The sequence below is a fragment of the Coenobita brevimanus genome, chromosome 38 (assembly GCF_032717465.1).
Source record: "Coenobita brevimanus isolate Jiangsu-jjx chromosome 38, ASM3271746v2, whole genome shotgun sequence".
Taxonomy (NCBI): Eukaryota; Metazoa; Arthropoda; class Malacostraca; order Decapoda; family Coenobitidae; genus Coenobita; species Coenobita brevimanus.
In genome coordinates, this window is record NC_136991.1 from 9,379,846 (window position 1) to 9,403,737 (window position 23,892).

The 23,892-nt window shown below is 45.0% G+C and overlaps 2 protein-coding genes across 2 annotated transcripts; both read left to right on the forward strand.

The window, feature by feature from the left end:
• Positions 1-832: 832 nt before the first annotated feature.
• On the forward strand, positions 833-3,839 carry LOC145396501 (zinc finger MYM-type protein 1-like). The gene is made up of 2 exons (XM_080269870.1): positions 833-3,125; positions 3,679-3,839. Exons 1-2 carry the CDS (start codon positions 833-835, stop codon positions 3,837-3,839), a joined length of 2,454 nt encoding a protein of 817 aa, XP_080125996.1.
• A 6,820-nt stretch (positions 3,840-10,659) lies between these two features.
• Positions 10,660-11,345, forward strand: LOC145396502 (uncharacterized). Its single transcript, XM_080269871.1, has 2 exons — positions 10,660-11,036; positions 11,270-11,345. Exons 1-2 carry the CDS (start codon positions 10,660-10,662, stop codon positions 11,343-11,345), a joined length of 453 nt encoding a protein of 150 aa, XP_080125997.1.
• The last annotated feature ends 12,547 nt before the right edge of the window (positions 11,346-23,892 follow it).

Sequence of the window (23,892 nt, forward strand, 5' to 3'; positions counted from 1 at the left end):
ATATGCCTGGGTCGCGATAATGGGTGTAGGTGTGCTTGTTTAAGCATGCCCAGGAGCAGGCACGTGCACGGGGGGGGGGGCTACAGGGGCTGGAGCCCCCCCACTTTTCCCTTGATACCCTAAAAGTGCCCTTTTCAGAACTTATATTAAATTAAGATATTTCGAAATCAGTCTATTAGTTATTGTTGTATTACTTTTGTATCCAGGAGGAAAAATATAATTAAATAACATGAAGGCCCAGGTAATAGATTCTTTAAAGTTTACTTCTCGACTGCCTGTGTACGGGAAGGTAGGAGTCTATTATGCATTTGTACTTTGAAATGTTTTCAGGTCCTCAGATATAAATTTAGAATAGTTTCCGACTTTCCGTTCAATAGTACTAATATGAGAAAATGGGAATAATCAGCTGACAGCGTGTGTATGGCGGCGAGGCACGGATGAATTTTGGCGTGAGTGTTTTTGTTTTTTACGTGGCTGATGTTACTTTTAGCCCTCCTGTCAACAGTGTCCTTTATTCATGAAGCCAGGAGTACGCTGGTAGGGTACTGAGTATGAGAATACTCAATATATTGTGTTATGATGAACCAAATAGGTTTGGTTTTCCATCGCGGGTTGTTCGTTTACACTTATAGGAGTATTTGGGTAATTCAGTGATGGGAGTGCCCGGGCTGCAGCAGCAGACAATAATTGAGTGTCACAGTCAGGGACTAAGATACTTGTATGTGAACTTAATAGACTTCATATTAATAATACAGAACAATAAGTTTGTGTTTATCCCATCGTGGTTTGTGTTCCGGTGATTAGTATACTAATTTTGGTGAACTTTAGCACAATGCCCCGTAAGGAGAGAGCTAAGAAACAGAAAGAAAGGGAGAGACAAGAGGCAGCTAAAGGAAGTGCTTCCCTCTATAGCTGGCTTAAGCCAGGGAGCAACAAAGATCAAGAATCTGAGGAGGAAAATGAAGATGATCTACGAGCAGATTCACAAGATCAAATCAGTCAAGCTTTATCAGAAGAGTTTGGAGAAAAAAGAAAACAAGGTGAAGCAACAGATGGTTCAGAGGGAAGGAAAATGGATAACACAGATCTACAGAAGGATGAACAGGAGGCACCATCAACATTGAATCCTGAGGCGATGGAAACTGACAGCACATATGTAGAGCAAGGGACACACACAGCAGTGACAGCAGAAGCTCGAGACGAAAGTAAAAAGGAAGTTTCAGTTTCAGATTTGTTACAGCGTAAGTTTCCCACTGACCCTGCCCATGTTAGTCAAATATGCCTAACTGCCAACGACTCTGAGAAATATATTGAAATGTGCAATTCCGTCGGTCCATGCCAACCAGTTATTTCTTACCCAAAGAATGCACAAGGACGTTCATTTCAGAGGCAGTGGTATGAGAAAAATCCGTGGCTAGAATATTCAGTAGAAAACGATGCTATGTACTGTTTCAGTTGCAGGCTCTTTATGGCTGAAGATAAACACCAAGTAAAGTCTGCTTGGAGGTCTGTAGGAGTAAATAAGTGGAAAAATGCCATAGACAAAATAAAAGATCATGCAGCAACGGAGGCACACATGCTTGGTATGATATGGTGGAATGGCTACAAGCAGAATTCATTGGTTAAAGCCTTTCAGTTGGCTGACAGTAAAATACTACATATTCATGAGCAAGAAAAGCAGAGGAACAGAGAGATTCTATCTCGGCTGATAGATATGACTTTGTATCTGGCTAGGCAAGGTATTGCTTTCAGGGGTGACGATGAAACACTAACTAGCTCAAACAGAGGCAGTTTCATTGAGCCTGTCAATCTCTTTGCGAAATATGACAGTGTCATAAAAATGCACTTGGAAGCCGTCACAGCCTCGCAAACGACTAAGAAGAGACCACAAGTATCTTTACTTTCAAATAGGACACAAAATGATCTCATCAAGGCCTTGGCTATTTGTGTGAGAAAAACCATTCTTGAGGAAATCAGAGATGCTACTATATACTCTATTTTGTTGGATGAAACTACTGATATCTCTCATAATGAGCAAGCTTCCTTCGTTGTCCGATACGTACATGAAATGGAAATAAAGGAACGCTTCATTCAGATCTGTGAAGTACAGTCAACTGCAGGACAAGAACTAACAAATGTCGTGTTGTCTCTCCTTGAAAAAAATGGTTTGAAAATAGAGAATATCAGAGGTCAGGGTTATGATGGGGCAGCTAACATGAGTGGACCTTACAAAGGACTGCAATCTAGAGTACTTCAACTGAATGAAAAGGCTCTCTATGTGCACTGTCATGCACATTGCTTGAACCTAGTCCTTGTAGAGGCTGCAAAGGTGAACCGTCATTTTGTTTCCTTCTTCAACATCGTGGAAAAACTTTACACCTTTATTTCAAGTTCAGGAAAACGGCATGCTGCATTTGTGCAGACACAACGATCTCTGTTCCCTACCGAACGTGTACATGAGCTGAAAAAGCTGTCAGACACTCGATGGGCCTGCCGAGAATCAGCTCTAAGAACACTGAAGAAGGTCTTTGTAGCAGTGGTTGAGTTCCTCAAAAATATATATGAATCCAGCCCACCCGACTCAGGAGCTTGTGATGCAGTGATGCTGCTTCGAAGCATCAGCTTTGAATTCATCTTGTCCTTGGAAATTACTACACCAATTTTTATGGAAACTGCTATTGCCTCGGATGCACTTCAACAGCAAGATGTGGACTTAGCAGCATCATACAGACTTATAGATGGAGTGCTGCAAACACTGAAAAAACTAAGGACAGAAGAAAAGTTCCAGGAAATGTTTGAGAATACCTCGAAGAAAGCAGTTGAAGCAGAAATTGATATTCCATCAGATATTCCAGGACAAAGAAGACAAAGGAAAATGCCAGGAAAATACAAATACAGCTGTACATCAGCAACAGAGGATCAATCATTTCAAACATTGGAGGAATATTACCGTGTAAATCTGTATTATCAGTTCTTAGACACACTTACTCAAGAGATTGAAAGAAGGTTCAAAGGGAAAGAAAACTCATCAACAGGCATCATCCTTCGCTCCTTCCAGTACCTTACAGTAGCAGCAAACTGGGAGGAATTACAGCCAGATGCTGTAAATGCTGTCCATACCCTATGTAAATTCTATGGGTTTGAACAAGAACAAGACAAACTTTTGACAGAACTAAAAGTGTTTCACTCAGCATATCCATGCCTCAAAAGTGACCTGGAGCTAATGATGAGGTGTATAAAGGAAAATAACTTGAACTTTGTTTTTCCAAGTTTATGTGAGTTGCTCAGAATATATGCATCTATTCCAGTAACTACTGCAACAGTGGAACGTTCGTTCTCGAAGCTCAAGCATATAAAATCAAAGCTTCGCAGTCTTTGCAGTGAGGAAAGGCTATCAGATTTAATGCTGCTGGCTGTAGAAAAGGACATCCCTGTCAATAATATGGAAGTGATTGAAATTTTTAAGACTATGACTCAAAGGCGGATAAGTCTTTGAGAATCAATGTGAACTGATTGTTTGTAACTGCCAATGAAAAGTGAAATGAAAAATAAATAAACAAAATAAAACCAACAACAACTACAAACTATACCAAATCTCAGGTGAAATTCAGAGTAACCGCAATGCTATATATGGTCTCTAAAATGTAAATTTTTAATAAATTACCAAAAACTTCTCAGGGGGTGCCAATGCCCTTTTCGTCAACTTTGAGCCCCCCTATCTGACATATCCTGTGCACGGCCCTGCCCAGGAGCGAAAAAATAAAAAATCCACTCCTCACAGCAGACTCTCATCACAGCATCAGGCTCTGAACTACTTGACGAGGTGTATGGGAGTGTAGTGTAGGTCAGTCTGAAGACGTTCAGAATGTTTGTTCACTTTCCCAAAATTTTTGCAGTTTTTTAAAGGCTGCACTCAAATGACGCCTGCGGCCATTTATTGGCTAAACGTCATTCGATGCAGGTGGCCATTGAGGGGTTAAGAACTGAGTTTTTGGTGCATTAAAAACAACATGATTACTTTTACCCCAGTCAGAGATATGAGCCAAGTCAGATATTAGGTGCATCGTAGATTCATCCCTTGTTTGTTGAAGTAACTGCTGAGATGGACATTGTGGGACGCAAATGGAAAGGTGAAGTGGGTGAAGTCATCAGTGTAGGGGTGGATAGGGTTAGATGTACAGCTTATGTCATAGATGAGTAAAAGGAAGAGGGTTGGTGATAGGACAGAGCCCTGAGGAACACCACGGTTGACAAATCCAGGAGAAGAACGGTGGCTGTCTACAACAACAGCTTTAGAACGACCAGAAAGGCTGGTAGAGATGAAGGCACAGACAAAAGGATAGAAACCGTAAGAGGGCAGTTTGGAAATTAAAGATTTATGCCAGACTCGATTGAAAGCCTTTCAGATGTCAAGTACAATGGAAAATCTTTTGCCAAAGCCCGACAGGAGGATGAAAGCAGTCTAAAAGGTAGGTGAGAAGATCGCCATCCCTGAGGGAACCTATACTGACAATCGGAAAGAAGGTTGTGATAGGAAAGTTGCTTCAAATTTTTCTGTTGAGAATTGACTCGAAACTTGAAACACAGGATGTCAAAGCAATTGGGTGCTGGTTAGAAGGATGGGAATGCCCACCCTGCTTTGGAACTGGCTGAATGAGAGCAAATTTCTAGCAAGAAGGAAAGACACAAATTGAAAGGCAGGGTGTAAGCACAGAAGCACAGTTCTTGAGGACAAACAGGAGGGACCCCATCAGGCCCATATGATTGTTAGTATAGATACCACTGATGGCAGAAAATACTTCATTTGAATAAACTATACTGTCAGCCATGAAGAAGTCAGAAACAGGTAGTGATGGTGGAACAAAACCGGAATTGTCTAAGGTGGACTTGGAGGAGAAAATCTGGGTGAACAGTTCTGCTTTATCAGTAGAAGAAATAGCTACAGAGCCATCAGAGTGGAAAAGGGAAGGAAGGATCATGAGGTAAACTTGTCAGAAAGGTTTTTGGGAAGGTGCCAGAAAGAGAGGGAAGAATCAGAGTTGGAGAGTTCAGACCACTTAGTACAAACGAAATTATCTGTAGCAGTGTGAAGAACAGACTTAGCATGATTCTGGGCAAAAACATAAAATGGATGAGATTCAGCAGTGGGTTGGTTCTGGCACCCTTTGTAGGCCTTCTCGTTGTTGCGGACAGCATTAGCACAAGCGTAATTAAACCAGGTTTTTGCATAAGTCACAGAATATGAGAAAGGAATGGATGCTTCAGTGCTCGAGAGAATAGCCCCCATAATGCACAAGGCACACACAAATGTCCCTTGGCCATGGAAGCAATAATCATTCCAGAGAAAATCAAAGAAGTACTGTCTGAGGGTCTCCCAGTCAGCAGCCCCAAATTGCCACAGTTGCCACAACTTGGGATGATCCACGGGCCTTACTGGACTGAAAGGACAGGTTAAGGTGAAAAGGCTGTGAATACAGGAGCCCAACGGAGAGAAAGATTAATGCCAAAAGTAGGACTAGTTGTAAGAAGAGGTCAAGTATATTGGCACTCCATGGAGGTCAGGGTTAAGGGTAGGGTGCTGCACAAGCTGCTCTAGGTCATTAAGAACAGAAAAGATGTATGCTTATTCACCAGGTGGATCAGTGAAAGGAGAGGAGAGCCAAAGGTGGTGGTAAACATTGAAATCTCCTAGAATGAAGAGTTCAGAGAAAGGAGAAATTGACAGGATGTGTTCCATCTTAAAAGTAAGATAGTCAAAGAATTTTTCATAGTTGAATTAGGGGATTAATAAAAAGCACCGACATATATTAGTCAGAAATAACAGGAAAGCCAAATCCAGAGAGTAGGGAATTCAGAAGACTGAAGTTCAAGAACACAAGAGCAAGATATGATCGTGCATACATACACACAACAGCCAGCTTTGGCTTTGAAGTGAGTATATTGAATGTGGGAGGATGCAGAGAAGGGTTTCCCATCATTTGCCTCAGACAGATGAGTCTCAATGTGGAAGAGAGGGTAAGGTTTAGTGAAGGAGAGGTAGTGTTCAACAGAGAGAAATGTAGAGGAAAGGCAGCGAATGTTGCTGATATGAAGAAGTGAGGGAGACCGTGGTTCCAGGTATCTCGCTTGGTCATCACTGGGAGAGGGATGGATGGTGGGGACTTTGATGGTCCTCCCCTCTGGGGACACAGAGGCTATTTCAATCGTATTTTGTTTAAATTTTGAATAGGAACTGTAGTGTGTAATATGCATGTAGTTTGGTGTTGACAGAAGATGGGGTTTATGCACGGGAGTAGTGAGAATGAGAGGGCAAAAGAGCATGTACTTATTGTCGTGTGCAAGATATGGAAGGAGAATATAAGACAGTATGGATCCTCTGGTTCAAGGATTGTTTGGATAAGTTTGAAAGTAGGAATACAAATGTGGGCAAATGTCTGTGTGTGTATGCATCAATGCATCGTGCAAGCAGAGTGAGAGAAAAGTTCTGGGAAAATGTGGAAGTGTGGATGAAAATGTTTAAGAGGAATGAGAGAGTGTTTTTTATTGGAGATAAGAATGAAAAAATAGGGAATGTGAAGGTGGATGGGATAGTTGGTGAGTGGGGTGTGCCTGCAAAAGTGGATGAGAATGGCAGGGCTCTAGTGGACATTTGTGCTCTGAGAGGGTTGGTTATAGTCAATACTCTCTTTAGGTGTAAATGGATCCAAAGGTGTACTTGGCGAGTGATAAGAAGGATAGGTGGTAAGCTGAATGAATGGAATGCAATGATTGATTATGGGTGTGGGGGTGACGGAATGAGACGGTGTGTAATGGATGTAAAATGCAGCAGGACATCGAAGCAGGCACCAACACTCCACCAGAAGGAGCCCACGGAGGAGTGTACAGGGAGCGAATGAGCTCCAGGCGGAAATGGCCTAAGTCCACCTGGGCCATGCACCCCTATGACACAGAACTTGCCCGCTGCCACCATGGCAGGAATACAAGACGACCTGCCGGGTGAGCTGCCCATCAATCAGACCGGCGTGGAACTGTTTCTCCAGTTCCAAACAGCACCCCTGAGATGGCCGGTAGCCACTCACCCTCCTACAGGAGACAGCCTGAAGCCACTCTGGAGGAAACAAGGAGACAACCTGAAGTCACTCCCACCTTCTTCAGGAGACAGCCTGCAGCTGCTTAGAAGGTGCCCTACAAAGAGACGGCCTGTAGCCACTCACCCTCCTACAGGAGATGGCCCGAAGCTGCTCCAGAGGCTAATCAGGAGACAGCCGGTAGCTGCTCCCGCCTTTGTCAGGAGACAGCCGGTAGCTGCTCCCGCCTTTGTCAGGAGACAGCCGGAAGGTGCTCTGAAGGTGCCCCTGGAGAGATGGCCTGCAGCCGCGCATCCTCCTACAGGAGACGGCCTGAAGCCGCTCCAGAGGTCAATCAGCAGATGGCCGGTAGCTGCTTTGAAGGTGTCCCCAGACAGTCAGCCTGTAGCTGCTCTACCCTCCTGCAGGAGACGGCCAGTAGCCGCTCCGAAGGTGCCCCAAGACAGCCATGGCCAGTAGCCGGGCCCTACAGCCAGTGACGGCCTGAATCCACTCCTTCATCAGGTGCTGAGCCCGATCCACCCACCCACGACTTGGAGGAAGCCCCAAGCCTGGAGGAGTATTGGAGAGGCCCTGTGACCACCACTGGGCACTTCTCCCTACAGCCAGTGGAGATGCCCCTGATGGACCCCGATGCCGGCCGACACCGCAGCTCACTCCTGACGGCATCCCCGACCTTCGGGGACCGCAGCTCCCACAACCTCCTGACTGCCCCCCAGACTCTTGGGCGGGACCTCCCTGCAGCCAGACGCTGGAGATCCTCATCCTCCGTCAGGCACCTGACTCAAAAGTTCAGCCAACTGTTCGGTCCCAGGCCAGAGGGCCAGATTCCCACCCCGAGCCCCAAAGCCTCAGGCCCCTATGCCCCCAGCAGCCCCGGACGTGAGAGGATGCCCCTACGCACTGTCCCCTGCCCCCAGGACCTAGCAGTCCCTGGCAGATCCCAGCCCTGTCAGTAGGGAGGGTGAGACTCCGCCGCCACCCCTGCACCTGACTGTGACATGTCCGACCTGACAGTGAGTGAAAGTGAACATGCAGCATAAAGACGGTGTAGAAGTGACAGAACAAGGTGAGCCAGTGGTTAAAGCGTAAAAGAAAGTGGTGGAAAAAGATAATGCAATAGTGAGACAGTGAAGGAAGGGTCTACCATAGTGAACAGTTTTGCCGTATCACGTGAAGATCATACATAGGCCCCTGTTTTGAAATTCCACCCGGGTACATAGTAAAGTAGTGTAATATTGAGCAATGGGCCGAGGTACAGTGAACACTCTATCCAACAGTGATGGCACATCTCGGTAAGACCACGCTTAGGCCCAGTGTATAATATTAATGCTACCCAGGGAAATCAGACAACCACCACCACTGGCCTAGGAAATCTAAACTCCCCCACCAACAAAAGTGTCTAGCTCAAGTGTCATTCACCCTAACCAATCTGGTCCTGTACAGTATCCTGCATGATACTATTATTCCATATCTGCAGCCCAGAAATTATAATTGTCCAGTTTATTTGTATTTGTGACATCTGCCCATTCCTGTGTAAGATTTAGTAATACACATATAAGGTTGCCTTGAGTTTTTGTGTCCTGCTTCTCTCTTATTTGTCTAACCTCCGGTCTAGAAAAAGAACCCAGCTATTCACTAGGTGCTCTAGGGACAGGAGGCCGACCCTAAAACACCTAACGTTACACTGGTGGACAGCGGTGTTTCTTGACCCAGGCATATGAGAGAGGTGATCAGGAAATACTATCAAAATGGCAACTAAACCGCATGTGCAGTTACCAAAATTCGACCCCAAACAGTGTGATGTTCACACATAGCTAGCAATTATTGAACCTTTGCTGGATATCGGATTCAAGGATGATAAGCAAAAAATCGCAATCACTCTCCCATTACTAGGCAAAGCGGCGGCTGATATAGCACTGAAAATCCGGGGCTCACTTGACAAAATTTCACGAAACTCATGATCCAAGCTATCACTCCCTCACTAGGAAAAGTAGTAGTGCTGTCCCAATTGGACAGCCTAACCTTCGATGGAAATTTGGATGATACCCTAATCCAGGCTAGACGCCTGGTCACTGCTGCCTACCTGGATGATGACACCCGGGAACAACACACCTTCAATACTCTCCTGAGAGTGCTTCCTAGTATGGTGAAGGAGCATTTCACAAGCCATGACCCTACAGGAGACATGGATAGTGATATCCAACTGATACGCCGCCTCCTGACCTCCCGCCCTGCACCCCAGCAAATCAACATGGCAAAGAAGTTTCCCACATATGCTTCGGCTCCCCCAGTCAAGCTACACCCATCCATGCCCCACACCAGCCCCACCCTGGCACCCAGCCTACCTAAAGCACACCCCACACACCAACGCTCCAGTCACAAGGAGAACCCCAACCTCATCCTAGTCAGCCCTTGGGAGTTCTCTGCCTGCAGCTCCCGATGCCCCTTGCATGACATCAGGGACCAGCTAACGATTCCCAGATGAAAAACCACCACCCTGGGCAGGAGTAAAGTCTCCTCCCTCGATAATAAGGAGCCGGACGACGAACCTGGCCCCGTGAAGGAAGCCAAATCCAGGGAGCAGGAGTAGGAGGAAAAAGGAGGCCCCAGCAGTTGGATTTTTAGGACCGCCCCCACACCTTCCCATGGTTATGGGGGCCACTTCCCTCAAATACCGCCCCTCAGTTTACCAGAAGATGACACTGAACGAGGTAAAAGCCAGATTGCTGGTTGACACAGAAGCAGCCAGATCTTGCCTATATAGCCACTACTTCTCCCATCATAAGTCGACATTTGGCCCGCCAGGGATTTCCCCGAATCCCACAGGCAGGTCTCAAGTTCCGGCCCTCCAAGTGCGTTCTGGCCGCCAAAACTGTCTCATTCCTGGGGCATTACCCAGGCTGGCATATCTCCCGACCCCAACAAACTCCGTGCCATCACGGACATTCCCCCACCCAACGATGTCCATGGAATCCGAGCATTCCTCGGCCTGACTTCCTACTACCGCCGTTTCGTGAAGGGATTCACGCACGTTGCCAAGCCCCTCCACGACCTGACCTGAAAGGGAGTGCCGTTCATCTGGACAGAGAAGAGACGAGCCACCTTCCAACAACTTAAGGATAAGCTCGTATCCGCCCCTGTCGTCACTTTCCCTGACTACACCCTTCCATTATGGCTCTACACAGACGTCTCCCTTATTTCAATCAGGGCCATGCTGGCGCAAGTCCAAGAGGGCCGTGAACACATCATCGCCTGCGCCAGTCGTACCTTAAATCAGGTGGAGAAGAATTACGCCGCCACCAAGAGGGAGTGCCTAGGTATTGTCTGTGCACTAAGGCACTTCCAGGCATACGTATCAGGGACCCAGGTCACCATCATCACTAATCACCAGCCCCTCCAGTGGTTGCGACAGTCTGACACCCACAACACAGCTCATCAGGTGATGCAAAACTCTGGAGGAGTTTAACTATGAAATCTCGTGCCACTCTGGCGAACTCCACACCAACGTGGATGCCCTTTCCTGACTCCCTATCAACGCCACCCAGCTGGGGGCCAACCTCCTAAAACAATGGCATCAGAAGGAATGGCCACCCTGGATTCCTCAGCCCCTCTCAAAAAATTGTACCGCCAAGGCGACTATCTGCTGACTCCATCTGGGCATATCATCCTGACCCCCGACGCCACCCTAGACATCCTTCAACACCTGCATGCCCACAACGGCATTCACCTGGGCATGAAGAAACTCCCACAGGTTTTCAACGACGCCTACTGGATGCCTAATCCCTCTTCCCGCGCCAAGGAGATCATCCAATCCTGCCAAGCGTACGCCCTCGGTAAAGTCATCACCTGTACCGCTGGCCCAGCTGGGCATATTATCGCCCACAAACTTTGGCAACTATTGGCACTCGACGTAGTGGGACCTTTGCCCCCAAAATCAGGCTATAGGTACATGATGACATTCATCGACACGTACTCCAAATTCGTCGTAGCCTGCCCAGCGAAAGAACACCACGCTGTTGCAGTGGCTGACGCCCTGGTCTGACATATTTTTCACTACTTTGGTATCACGCAAGCCATCCATTCAGAAAACGCACCACAATTCACCAGCAAAATCTGGAAGGAACTCGCCCATCTTTTCAGCTATAGCATCTCCCACTCATCCCCTTACTGGCCCCAAGGAAATGCCGTGTACAAACGCAGTCATCGTACACTAAGGAATCAACTCCACACCCGGATAGAAGCCAACAAAAATGACAACTGGCCCGCCCACGTAAAAATTGTGCAATGGGGCATTAATTCCTGCCCTGAGAGGACGGCATCTGGCCCTACAAGCGAGTGCTTGGAGAAACACCCCTCCTCCTGCCCCTTCAGCAGCACTTGCAACCCCCCGCTTCCACCCCCCACCTCCAACCCCTTATGCCACCTCAAACAACGGCTGACATACCTTCAAAACAATCTGGATCTCCGCCCCGACACCGCCTCCAACCCCTACAAGCCAGGCGATACCATGATGATCGCACAGCTCCTCACATCCCACAAGCTTGCCACGCACTTTATGGGGCCACACACCAACACTCACGTCCCTAACTCCTATCAGGTGACTGTAGAATACCACAGCACGTCCCACACCCTCAGAAACTGGCATGTCTGCCCGTTCCATGCCCCCACCTCCCAGGCTCCGGTTCCGCGCCCCACCCCACCCCCTCACACCTGCGCCACCTTCCTCTACCTCCTACGACTGCTATATTTCCCCCTCTCCTCTCTCCCCCTCTCCCTCCCCCTGCCACCCCCACCTCACCCCTAGCCATGTCCTCACCTGACAGCTCACCAACACCACCGAGCCCCCGCACCTCTCCCGCCCGCTCACCACCTAGTACCTGGGCCCCCACGCCTGACACCAAGTGTCCCACCCATACTCCCACACCCTCGCCGCCCACCACATCCCTGTCTCAACCTCCGCCCCCCTCCAACAACCAAACCCACCAACAGCCGCCTGCCCACACCCCATTGGTCTCACCCACCCCAGCTCCCACCCCTGCTTCCGCCAGAGCTGCCCACATGCACGCCCAACCACCAACCCCTACACCCACCCCCTACTCCCTGCCTTGCACTATCCACCCACCGATCACCCCCAAACCAACCGCCTGTGACCCACACCCATCACAAGTGGGCCGACGCCGCACACCCCCATCACTGCCCACACCCATCCTCAGAACAACCACAACCCGTTCCAACTGCTTCTCCAGCCCATCCGCCCAATACACCCACTCTCCCACCTCACCTGCCTCGCTGCAAATTCACATGCCGACCCCTGCCTTAAACTCGCTCACATACATGACACACCAAATTCAGATCCTGATCACCTATACTCCCCAGAGACTCCATGCCGCATTACCCCGGCATAAAAGTCCACACTTGCCCTCTATCTCCAACATTCAGCACAGCCCAACACCCGAGACGACACCTACCATGAAGATCCGCTGAACCCTATGGGCACCGTCCTTTGGGCACAAATGGTGTGTCCGAGGATCTCGCCACCTCCTACACCTCCTCTACTCCTCCACTGACCAATCCACCCTGTTCATCATTTGTGACGAACAGCACAAAGAAAATCCTGCTACCACAGCCTGGCACACCCTCCTCCAACACCTCCAGTCAGTGTAAACCACCCACAATACAAGAGTTTATCACCTCCAGTCACGAGACCGTGACTTTTTCCCAGCTGACGGTTTAAAATGCAGCAGGACATCGAAGAAGACAGCACAATCCACCAAAAGGAGCCCACGGAGGAATGTACATGGCACGAATGAGCTCTGGGCGGAAACAGCCTAAGTCCACCCGGGCTGCGCGCCCCTATAACACGGAATTGACCCCCCGCCACCATAACAGGAATACAAGACGACCTGCCGGGCGAGCTGCCCATCAATCAGACCGGGGTGGAACTGGAACTGTTTCTCCAGTTCCAAACAGCACCCCTGAGACGGCCAGTAGCCGCTCACCCTCCTACAGGAGACGGTCTGAAGCCGCTCTGGAGGAAACAAGCTGACGGCCTGTAGTCACTCCCGCCTTCGTCAGGAGATGGCCTGGGAGCCGCTTGGAAGGTGCCCCTCAGAGAGACGGCCTGTAGCCACCCACCCTCCTACAGGAGACGGCCTGAAGCCACTCTGGAGGCTAATCAGGAGATGGCCAGTAGCCACTCCTGCCTTCGTAAGGAGACGGCTGGAAGCCACTCTGAAGATACCCCTGGAGAGACGGCCTGTAGCCGCTTACCCTCCTACAGGAAACGGCCCGAAGCTGCTAAAGAGGCTGATCAGGAGACGGCTGGTAGCCGCTCCTGCCTTCATCATGACACGGTTGGAAGCCACTCTGAAGGTGCCCCTGGAGAGACGGCCTGTAGCCGCTCCCCCTCCTACAGGAGATGGTCTAAAACCACTCCGGAGGTCAATCAGGAGACAGCAGGTAGCCGCTCCCGCCTTCGTCAGGAGATGGCCAGTAGCCACTCCCACCTTCATCAGGAGACAGATGGTAGCTGCTCCCGCCTTCGTCAGGAGATGGCCAGCAGCCCCTTTGAAGGTGCTCCTAGAGAGTCGGCCTGAAGCCACTCTACCCTCCTGCAGGAGAAGACTGGTAGCCACTCCGAACGTGCCCCGAGACAGCCACGGCCAGTAGCCGGGCCCTACAGCCAGAGATGGCCTGAAGCTGCTCTGTCAGGTGCTGAGCCCTGTCCACCCACTCACGACTTGGAGGGAGCCCCAAGCCTGGAGGAGTATTGGAAAGGCCCTGTGACCACCACTGGGCTGCTCTCCCTACAGCCGGTGGAGATGCCCCTGATGGACCCCGATGCCGGTCGACGCTGCAGCTTGCTCCTGACTGCGTCCCCTTCTGGGACCGCAGATCCCGCGACCTCCCGACCGCCCCTCAGACTTCTGGGCGGGACCTCCCTGCACCCAGACGCCAGAGATCCTCATCCTCCGTCAGGTGCCTGACTCAAAAGTTCAGGCGACTGTTCGGCCCCAGCCCAGAGGGCCAGACTCCCACCCCGAGCCCTGAAGCCTCGGACCCCTACTCCCCCAGCAGCCCAGGACAAGAGAGGATGCCCCTATATGCTGTCCCCTGCCCCTGGGATCTAGCAGCCCCTGGTGGATCCCAGCCCCGTCAGTTGGGAGGCTAAGACTCTGCCACCACCCCTGCACCTGACTGTGACACATCCGATCTGACAGTGAGTGAAAGTGAACACACGCAGCGTAAAGACAGTGTAGGAGTGACAGAATAAAGTGAGCATAATTAGAGCATAAAGGAAAGTGGTGGAAAAAGATAGTGCAATAGTGAGACGGTGAAGGACGGGACTACCATACTGAACAGTGCCGCCGTATCACGTGAAGATCATAGGTTGGCCCCTGTGTTGAAATTCCAGTACCGCCAGCTCCACCCGGGTACATAGTGAAGCAGTGTAATGGCGATCTACGGGCCGAGGTACAGTGAACAGTCTATCCAACAGTGACGGCACGTCTCGGTAAGACCACGCTTAGGCCCAGCGTAAAATATAAACGCTACCCAGCGAAATCAGACAACCACCACCACCGGCCAAGGAAATCTAAATTCCCCCACCAAGATAAGTGTCTAGCTCAAGTGTCGTTCACCCTAACCAATCTGGTCCTGTACAGTATCCTGTGTGATACTATTATTCCATATCTGCAGCCCAAGAATTATAATTGTCCAGTTTATTTGTATTTGTGACATCTGCTCGATCCTTTGTAAGATTTAGTAATACACATGTAAGGTGTTGTCTTGAGTTTTTGTGTCCTGCCTCTCTCTTATTTGTCTAACCTCCCGTCTAGAAAAAGAACCCAGCTATTCACTAGGTGGTCTAGGGACGGGAGGCCAACCCTAAAACACCTAGCATTACAGGATGCTAGAGCATACAGAGGCTGGGGGAGTGGACTTTCTGACCACCACATGGTGGTGGTGAAAGGCAAGATACAAATGCAATGGATGAACAGAAGGAGGGAAGGACAGGAAGAAGTAGTTCATACAAGGAAGGTAGAGAAGTTGCAAGAGGATGGAAAACAGGCAGAATAGAAGGGAGAAGTTGAGAGTGATTAAATAAATATGATTTGGAGCTGATGGGGGAAGTGGATGGTCTGTGCAAGATATTCACAGAATATATCTGTGCAGCATGTGAGGTGCTATGTGACGTGATGAGAAGACAAAAGGGGGTACAAGGAACAGAATGGTGGAATAAAGAGGTAACACAAGCTGTGCCGCAAAAAAAGAAAACATATAGCGAGTGGATGGGAAGCAGAGGCATGGAGGAAGCTGAGAGACGGAAGGGATAGTTATATGTAAAGAGGAAGAGTTAGGCGAAATTATAAGTAAGAGAGGGTAAGAGGGGAGTGGATGAGGATTTTGGAAGGATTTTGAGTGGAAAGTCGAGGGAATGTAAGAAAATGTTCCGGAAAGGGGCAAAGAGAATTAGACAGGATGACAAATATCTCAGCAGGGGAGTGAAAGCCAAAAATGGTAGATTGGTAGTGGATAAGAAGGAAAAAAAGGAGCTGCTAAACAGTGAGGAAGAAAGTATTGCGAGTATAAGTGGCTGGGGAATGGCTGGGAGAAGGTGGGAGGTGAGAAAGGAGAGGAAGATCAGTAGGATGGAAGTAGTGAAAGCAATGAAGAAACACAAATTGGGGAAAGCCACGGGAATTGATGGAGTGTGTGGTAATATACTGAGGCATTGGGGGAGAGGTGCAGTGGTAGTAGAGTTGATATGGAAATGTGCAGATTGGCCTTAGTGGGGGGTAGAGTCCAGGAGGACTGTAAGTCAGGTAGAAATATTCCCCTGTACAAAGGAAAAAGGGAAAAAGAAGTGTGTCGTAATTATAGGGGCATTTGTCCTCTTATTATCGCCCGCCTGACGAGGCGGAGCGATAATGTTTTTGTCTTCCTATGTGTGTGTGTGTGTGTGTGTGTGTGTGTGTGTGTGTTCTTACCTAATTGTTCTTACCTAATTGTCTGTTTATAGGAATGAGTCAAGCTCGTATTGTCCCGTGTCTTAAACCATTTTTATCGTACATATCCTTGAATTTATGAATTGTTTTGGCACACTATTTCATTTGGTAGTGCATTTCACTGATCAATTGCCCTATTTGGGAAACTAAATTTCCTTAGGTCTTTATCGCCTCTCTTTTTATGCAGTTTTTGCAGTGTCCCCTTGCTGATGCATCCCCATAGGTTATGTCATCATTTATATCTACTTTCTCCTTCTCTGATATGCATATGTGTAGCTTAATCATGTTTCCTCTTTTCCTTCTCTCCTATAGTGTAGGTAGTCTTTCTTCGTAGCTTAGATCCCGTAAGGTTGATACCCATCTTGTAGCGGCCCTTTGAACTTTTTCAATCTTATACTACTGACGCATACTGCAGGGTTGGTCTGATGAATAATGTTATTATCATTCTTAGCATGACTTCATTTATGTATGTGAATCCTATTCTCATATTTGCAAGCAGTGTACGAGTATACATGTTCCGTACCTTTTCACTGATGTGGTCAGCCGGAGATAGTCTGTTATTGATAATCACACCTAGGTCCTTCTCTCTTTCTGATGTGTGTAGGGTTTTGCTTCCTAACTTATAATCCCAATCAGGTCTTTTTCCACTTTTACCTAACTTGATTACATGACACTTGTCCACACTGAATTCCATTTGTCATGTATTGCTCCATTCATGAAGTTTATTTAATTCTTCTTGTAGCGCTTTACATGAGTCTGTGTTAGTAATTCTCCTTTGTACTTTTTCATCATCAGCAAACATATTTATATAGCTTTCATTTCCAATGTTACTGTCTACATCATTTATATACATGTTTTAATTGGTGCCAGCACGGAGCCCTGTGGAACTCCGCTAGTCACTTCTGTCCATGATAAGTAATTTCCCCTTAGTACTGTTCTCATTTCTCTTTTTTTTTTAGAAAATCTTGCATGCAACAATACAGTTTGCCTTGGATTCCTCCTTGATTGTACAGTTTCCATAACACTCTTTGGTGCAGTACTCTGTCAAATGCTTTCTTGAAATCTAAATAGATACTGTCCACCCATCCTGTTCTATAATGTTTCTGTTACTCTGCCATAGTAGCTCAACAGATTGGTAACACATGATTTTCCCTTTCTGAAACCAAACTGTCTTTCTGTTATCATATTGTTTTCTTCTAGATGATTTACCCAAGCTTTTCTTATCAGCTTTTCTAATATCTTGCTTATAACACTGGTTAGTGATACTGGTCGGTAATTGAGTGGATTTTGTCTATTCCCTTTCTTGAATAAGGGAACAATGTTTGCTTTTTTCCAAATATCAGGTAGTTTACCTTATCCCAAGGATTCCTTGAAAATTAAAAATAATGGTTTACTTAACTCCTTTGCACATTCATGTAGCACCCAACAAGAAATTTCATCAGGACCATTTGCTTTTCCTTTGTCTAATTTTCTTAGTTCCTCCTGTATTTCTTTTTCTGATATTTGTATATCTGGTAGTATATGTGGGCGTGCATGTTCTATATAATCCCTCTCAAAATTTTTTTCTTCTGTAAAAATTGAGGTGGTTTGGCCATGTGGAGAGGATGGAGGGTGAAAGACTGACGAAGAGAGTGTATGTGAGTGAGGTGGAGGGGGGAAGAGGGAGGCGGAGGCCGAGGATGAGATGGAGGGTTGGGGTGGAGAGGTATATGAGAAAGGGGTGTGTGAGTTGGGAGCAGGGCAGTGAAATGGCGGGGGACAGGGCGACTTGGAGGTGATTTGTTTGTGGCCACCCCAAACGGGATTGAGGCGTCTGGCAATAGATAGATAGATAGAAAAACTGATTGGAAATTCTTATTTAGTGCTTCACAAATATCCTTCTCTTGTGTGTAGGTGATCCCCTCATCCGTAATGGATTGTATTTTATCTTTTACTTTAGTTTTGCTTCAGATGTAGCTGTAAAATAGCTTCGGTGGTATCACTACTTTAATTTACGATGTCCTCCTCAAACTGTTTTTGGGCTTCCCTCCTTATTCTTGTATAATCGTTTCTTGCCTGTTTATAATTGTTGTATGCCCTGTCACTATTGTGTCTTCTGTATCTATTCCACAACAAATCCCTTTTTCTTTTGATTTTTTACATTCAGTATTAAACCATTTCTTTATTTTCTTTTCTGCCTCTTTGTGCTGTGGAATGTACTTCTGGACTCCTATTTCATAAAGTTCACAGAATTATCTATATATAACATTTAAATCTTGTCCTCTAAGCTCTTTTTCCCAATTTATTTCTAAGAAGTATTTCTTTAGGTCATGAAAGTTGCCCTTTATTGTAGTTAAGTCTCTTTTTGTAACTTTCGTTACTATTAACTATGTCATATGAAATCCTGAAGTTGTAACTTAATACTGTACTGCGTGGTCACACGCCGAATGGCGGGTGATACATTATATTGTCAGTATCATTTTCTTGCCTAGCAAATATAAGATCTAGTACTGATGGTATGTCAAATCCTCTTTTTCTGGTGCTTTCTTTTAGATGCTGTGTTAAGAAAAACTGCACAAGGTCCAGGAGCTTTTGGTCCCAACAGTTTTCCTGGCTTTGTATATCTATGGTATTCCAGTTTATATTTGTATTGAAATCACCAATTAGTATAATTCTGTCAGATTTCTCCTCCATTCTGTGTAGTAATGCTCTTAATCTTTGAATTGTTTTCACTGCCAGGTCTTCATATTCTCCATTTTCCCAAATGTTTGATCTGGGTGGCATGTAAAAATTTGCCACAATTACTTTCCCTTCAGATGTACTAATCTCTACTGCGATCAATTCTACCTGTGATGGTACATCTAGTTCTGTTTCCTTGACTTGCAGATTTTTCTTTGTTAATAGTATAATTCTTCCTCCTTTTTTTAAAGTTCCTGTCTCTTCTCCATATATTGTATTCCTCTAGGTTTAGTGTATCGTTTGATATCCTTGGTGTTAATTTTGTTTCAGTTAGGCAAACAATATGTGGTTCCTTTTCTTTGATATAATCATTCATCTCTAGTAATTTAGATACCATTCCATCTACATTTGAGTACATCAACTTAATCATCTTGTTTACATATCTTCATGAATTGGGTCTATTAACTTTCTTCTTTTTATTCCCTCCTGTTTATGTACCACTTTCGAACCTGCAGTCCAATTACTTTGTAAAAAAATGTGCTCTTCTCTTCCTCTGATCTTCCCTCATTCTTGTTTTTGCCTCCTCCCTCTTCTCCTTTAGTAATCCAAGTTCCTCCTGAGTTAGGCATCTCTTTATCCATACATTTTTGAAGTCCTCTTTTTCCATAAGTTTGTTTGCATTTTTCAGTATTTCCTCTACAGTGTTTACACCCTGGAAGGTTACTTTCAGGGGCCTTGATTTATTTTTCTCGTAGGCTATTTCCCTAGCCTTTTGTGTTCCTCTATGTCTTTACTACAGATTTCCTCTGACACTTCCTTCAATATGTTCATTACATTTACCATCTCCTTTTTGTCTCGAAATCTTGTTTCTTATTTCTTCTTCCTCTATACAAGTGATTACTATAGATTTGTTGATCTCTGCTGAATCTTTGACCAATTTTGTGTGTGTGTGTGTGTGTGTGTGTGTGTGTGTGTGTGAATGTGGTAGGTCTCCATATTATAATTGCAAATCATAATAGATAGATAGATAAATAGATAGATAGAGAGACAGATAGAAGCAGGAAGTCAAATGATGAGAAGGTGTTGTGTCTGCGAGAATCTAGCAGCGCTAAACATGCTTACACGGAGGAAAGCTGACGACAGCGGCCAGTAAGGAGATGATGCAGTTAGCTGTCAGCAGTCCTCTCGTGAGAAAGATCTGGTTGCCATGAGGAACATACGTGACACACCCCTACTACACCAGATTTTAGAAAAGAGAGTTTGGAAGGAGACAAGCGACCCTAGAGAGAGGTCGAGACGGAGATTAGCCTTAGAACAGAAAGAGAGAGAGATAGCGAGACAGGGAGGTAGCTACCCGGGACTTATACTCTTATATCTGTTTAATATTTCCAAGACAAATAAAAATAGTCCCATACTATTCTTTACCTCTCCCGTCACTACATGACATCTGGTGGGGAAACTACTACAAGATATAAAAGCCGCTCGACCACAAGTCTAAAATATACTTCTCTACAAGTAACTACAAAGTCTTTATGACATTTGGTGGCAGCGGTGGGATACGAACCCACGCCTCCGAAGAGACTGGTGCTATGTATAATCCTGAGGCTGATGTATGTGGCAATTTGTGTGTCATCTGGTATTAACGTGGGTGGTGGCGAAAATATTCCTGTCATTAAGATATGATGTTATGAAATACGCCTCTTGTTTATTTATGTCCTAGCAAACTAGATGATTAAATAAGTTGAATATAGCTAATTTTAGCACTGAGAAGAAATGAGCAAGTATAATTTTACCCACTTGATACAGATCGTAGAGGTGTGTCGATACAAAAGTCGATCTTGGAAGAAAATACAGGTTTGATTGAAGATCTCTTGATAATTCTAGTGGTGTGTTGATGGACGATATTACTCAGGAAACTCCATGGCCTGGTATTTGTAGTGGTTAACGGCTGTCCCAGGCAAACCTCAGCATAGAACGTCGAATTTCCAACTTAACTGTGAAAATAAGTGAATATGAGTAGGAGCTATGTGAATAATGAGTAATGAGTAGTGGGTGAGAAGTGCCTGGTGTCAGTCACACATTGCTTGGCATTGGCAGACTCGCGTTGTGATGTCATCTCAGCACATGGTGACGTCGGCTTCCCTCCGTGTAAGCATGTTTAGCGCTGCTAGATTCTCGCAGACACAACACCTTCTCATCATTTGACTTCCTGCTTCTATCTGTCTCTCTATCTATCTATTTATCTATCTATCTATTATGATTTGCAATTATAATATGGAGACCTACCACATTACGAAATCCACTTATTCACCGACCATAAACCACTGGTGGGTATGTTTAAAGAAAAACTCCTTTCTGGGAGGAGAGCAAGATGGAAATGTACAGTTGAAAACTACATACGTGACACACCCCTACTACACCAGATTTTAGAAAAGAGAGTTTGGAAGGAGACAAGCGACCCTAGAGAGAGGTCGAGACGGAGATTAGCCTTAGAACAGAAAGAGAGAGAGATAGCGAGACAGGGAGGTAGCTACCCGGGACTTATACTCTTATACCTGTTTAATATTTCCAAGACAAATAAAAATAGTCCCATACTATTCTTTACCTCTCCCGTCACTACATGACATCTGGTGGGGAAACTACTACAAGATATAAAAGCCGCTCGACCACAAGTCTAAAATATACGCCTCTACAAGCAAATACAAAGTCGCTGCTTTATGATACAAAGTCTTTATGACATTTGGTAGCAGGACGTATACGAACCTCGTCTACGAATCAACATTAAATTCCTACAAAATATCAAGATTGAAAACAACCAACAACATCAGCTCCTGACAGTTTTCTCTCCATCCTGCCCCCTCCGTCTCCCAGATCATTACGCTGATGCAGAGGTCAAGAGATCACTCGACGCCTTGCAAGTAGCTTAACGACAAACCAGCAAATCTGCGGACATCGTCTCCGAATTAAAAGCAAATTTCTACAAAAGCAACCGAGACTACAAGATTAGCTTCAGTTCTACATTGAATCCTACAAAATACAGCCTACAGTGCAAATAGTCTACAAAGTCTACAGCCATCTACAATCAACTACAGCCATCTACACTCAACTACAGCCATCTACAATCAACTACAATTAACAACTCTACGTCGTCTGTATAATCTTCTACACGCACCTACAAGTAGCGGCAGTCTTCATCCTACAACGAGTAAATCACAAGAAAAAAGGACCAAGAATACATCAAGAAAGAAAGAAAACAAACAAACAAACAAACAAACAAACGAAGAGTGAGAGACGACTCACAACTCATAACCACCAGACCTCACCCTCCTCTCTCTGCTACATCCACCCAACCCCCACCGCTTACGCAGGTGTGAAGAGGTCAAGACAGCAAAACATCAAGTCCATATTCACAACTCGTCTTACTCACCCGTCTTCACTCAAGTTACTCATCGCTACTCATTCACTCACCACAGCTACCAGTGTTGGAAGTTGAGGTCATCATGCGTGCTTGCTGAACAGACGCCACGTCAGTCAACACACCACCTGCACCACCACTCACACCACGGTAAAAATTAGTGAGTTACATAGTTACTTCATTCATACAATACACAGTGATAGACAATAAACTTCTGCACAAACATATAAAACGTGCTGTATAGTTACAGCTTAAATACACATACTTACTTCAATTATCTTCATAATTCAATCATTAAATACTTGCACCAACAATAAACATTCTACACAGTATATATTCATTCATTTATTATAACATTTATTTACTACCAACGAGTGTTACCATTTATACCTACATAAAATACGTGTTTCATACACACAACTATACATTATTACATCTACAAAGTAATAAAGAAGATATACCATCACAGTTACTCAGTGAGCAATTAAAAGAACTGTATTAAACATTTATTAATTAAAGCTACCTAGTGGAAACAGACAAATTAAGTTACACGGTAAACTAGAGAAAAAAAAAAAAAATGGCCAACACAAATGCCGTTAGCAAGAGTGAACATCTTCAACACAATCGTGAAGACAATGATTTCCACACAGTGCTGACACACATATTACTCACGATAGGTACAGGTGAACAACAAATCAGTGTGTATAGTTAATACTGTATATAGTGTATATGTATAATTTTTTATATAAAATAACAAAATATGGGACTATATAATATCATTTTATAGTATCTGTGCAATATAAACTAAACTTTAAAAAAGTATCTCAAGGAAATTAGTCAGCAATTATGCAACCATGAACAACATGGAAAAAAGCGTACACAAGCAAAGAGAAACAAACTATGGAAAATCAATACAAAAAAAAAAAAAAAAAAAAAAAAGGAAAGGAAAGAAAGAAAGAAAGAAAAGTAAGAAGGAAAAAAGAGAAATAAAGTAAGATCACATAACAAACAAATGAAAATAAGTGTAAATGTTACTATATATGCCAAAATACCACATAAACTACAAACAACAAGCAAATTGTGTCTCCACAAACAAGTGGCATGACACATCATCACTATCATCGACCGCAGCATATGTTAGGACTGCAGTTATTACAATTATGTTACTCCATATTATAATTATGTACCTACAAACGATATGTAACAATTATGTAACGACAAACGATTGCATTATGTTACACTTTGCCAATTATGTAACAGTTGCATTAACAAGATGTAACTTTTATGTAACTTTAACTACAATTATGTACCTACAAACGATATGTAACAATTATGTAACGACAAACGATTGCATTATGTTACACTTTGCCAATTATGTAACAGTTGCATTAACAAGATGTAACTTTTATGTAACTACAATTATAAAGGCCAACACAATTATGCATTAACACAATATTTGGTAACAATTCATAAAATGTTACAATTATGTAGTACCACAATGTTAGTACAGTATTATAAGTCATACAATTATAGCACAATTCTATATTACCAGTATCATCATACAAGTTAGGTGAAATATTAGACATTACTAAAGTGATAACTCAAATATGTAATGTATAACCTAGCAGTATTACCATTGCACAATTATATGCGTACGTCTGTTGTACATGCACGTCTTACAAAGTGTTATACAACAATCATTGCATTTATTCAAATATGT

Bases quoted from the DNA above. Each gene is read 5' to 3' on its own strand.
- LOC145396501 (XM_080269870.1), top strand. From the start codon at position 833: ATGCCCCGTAAGGAGAGAGCTAAGAAACAGAAAGAAAGGGAGAGACAA. The intron at 3,126-3,678 runs GTAAATTCTATG...AAAACTTCTCAG, and splicing joins AAATGCTGTCCATACCCTAT to GGGGTGCCAATGCCCTTTTC.
- LOC145396502 (XM_080269871.1), top strand. From the start codon at position 10,660: ATGGCATCAGAAGGAATGGCCACCCTGGATTCCTCAGCCCCTCTCAAA. The intron at 11,037-11,269 runs GTACATGATGAC...ACTGGCCCCAAG, and splicing joins CCCCCAAAATCAGGCTATAG to GAAATGCCGTGTACAAACGC.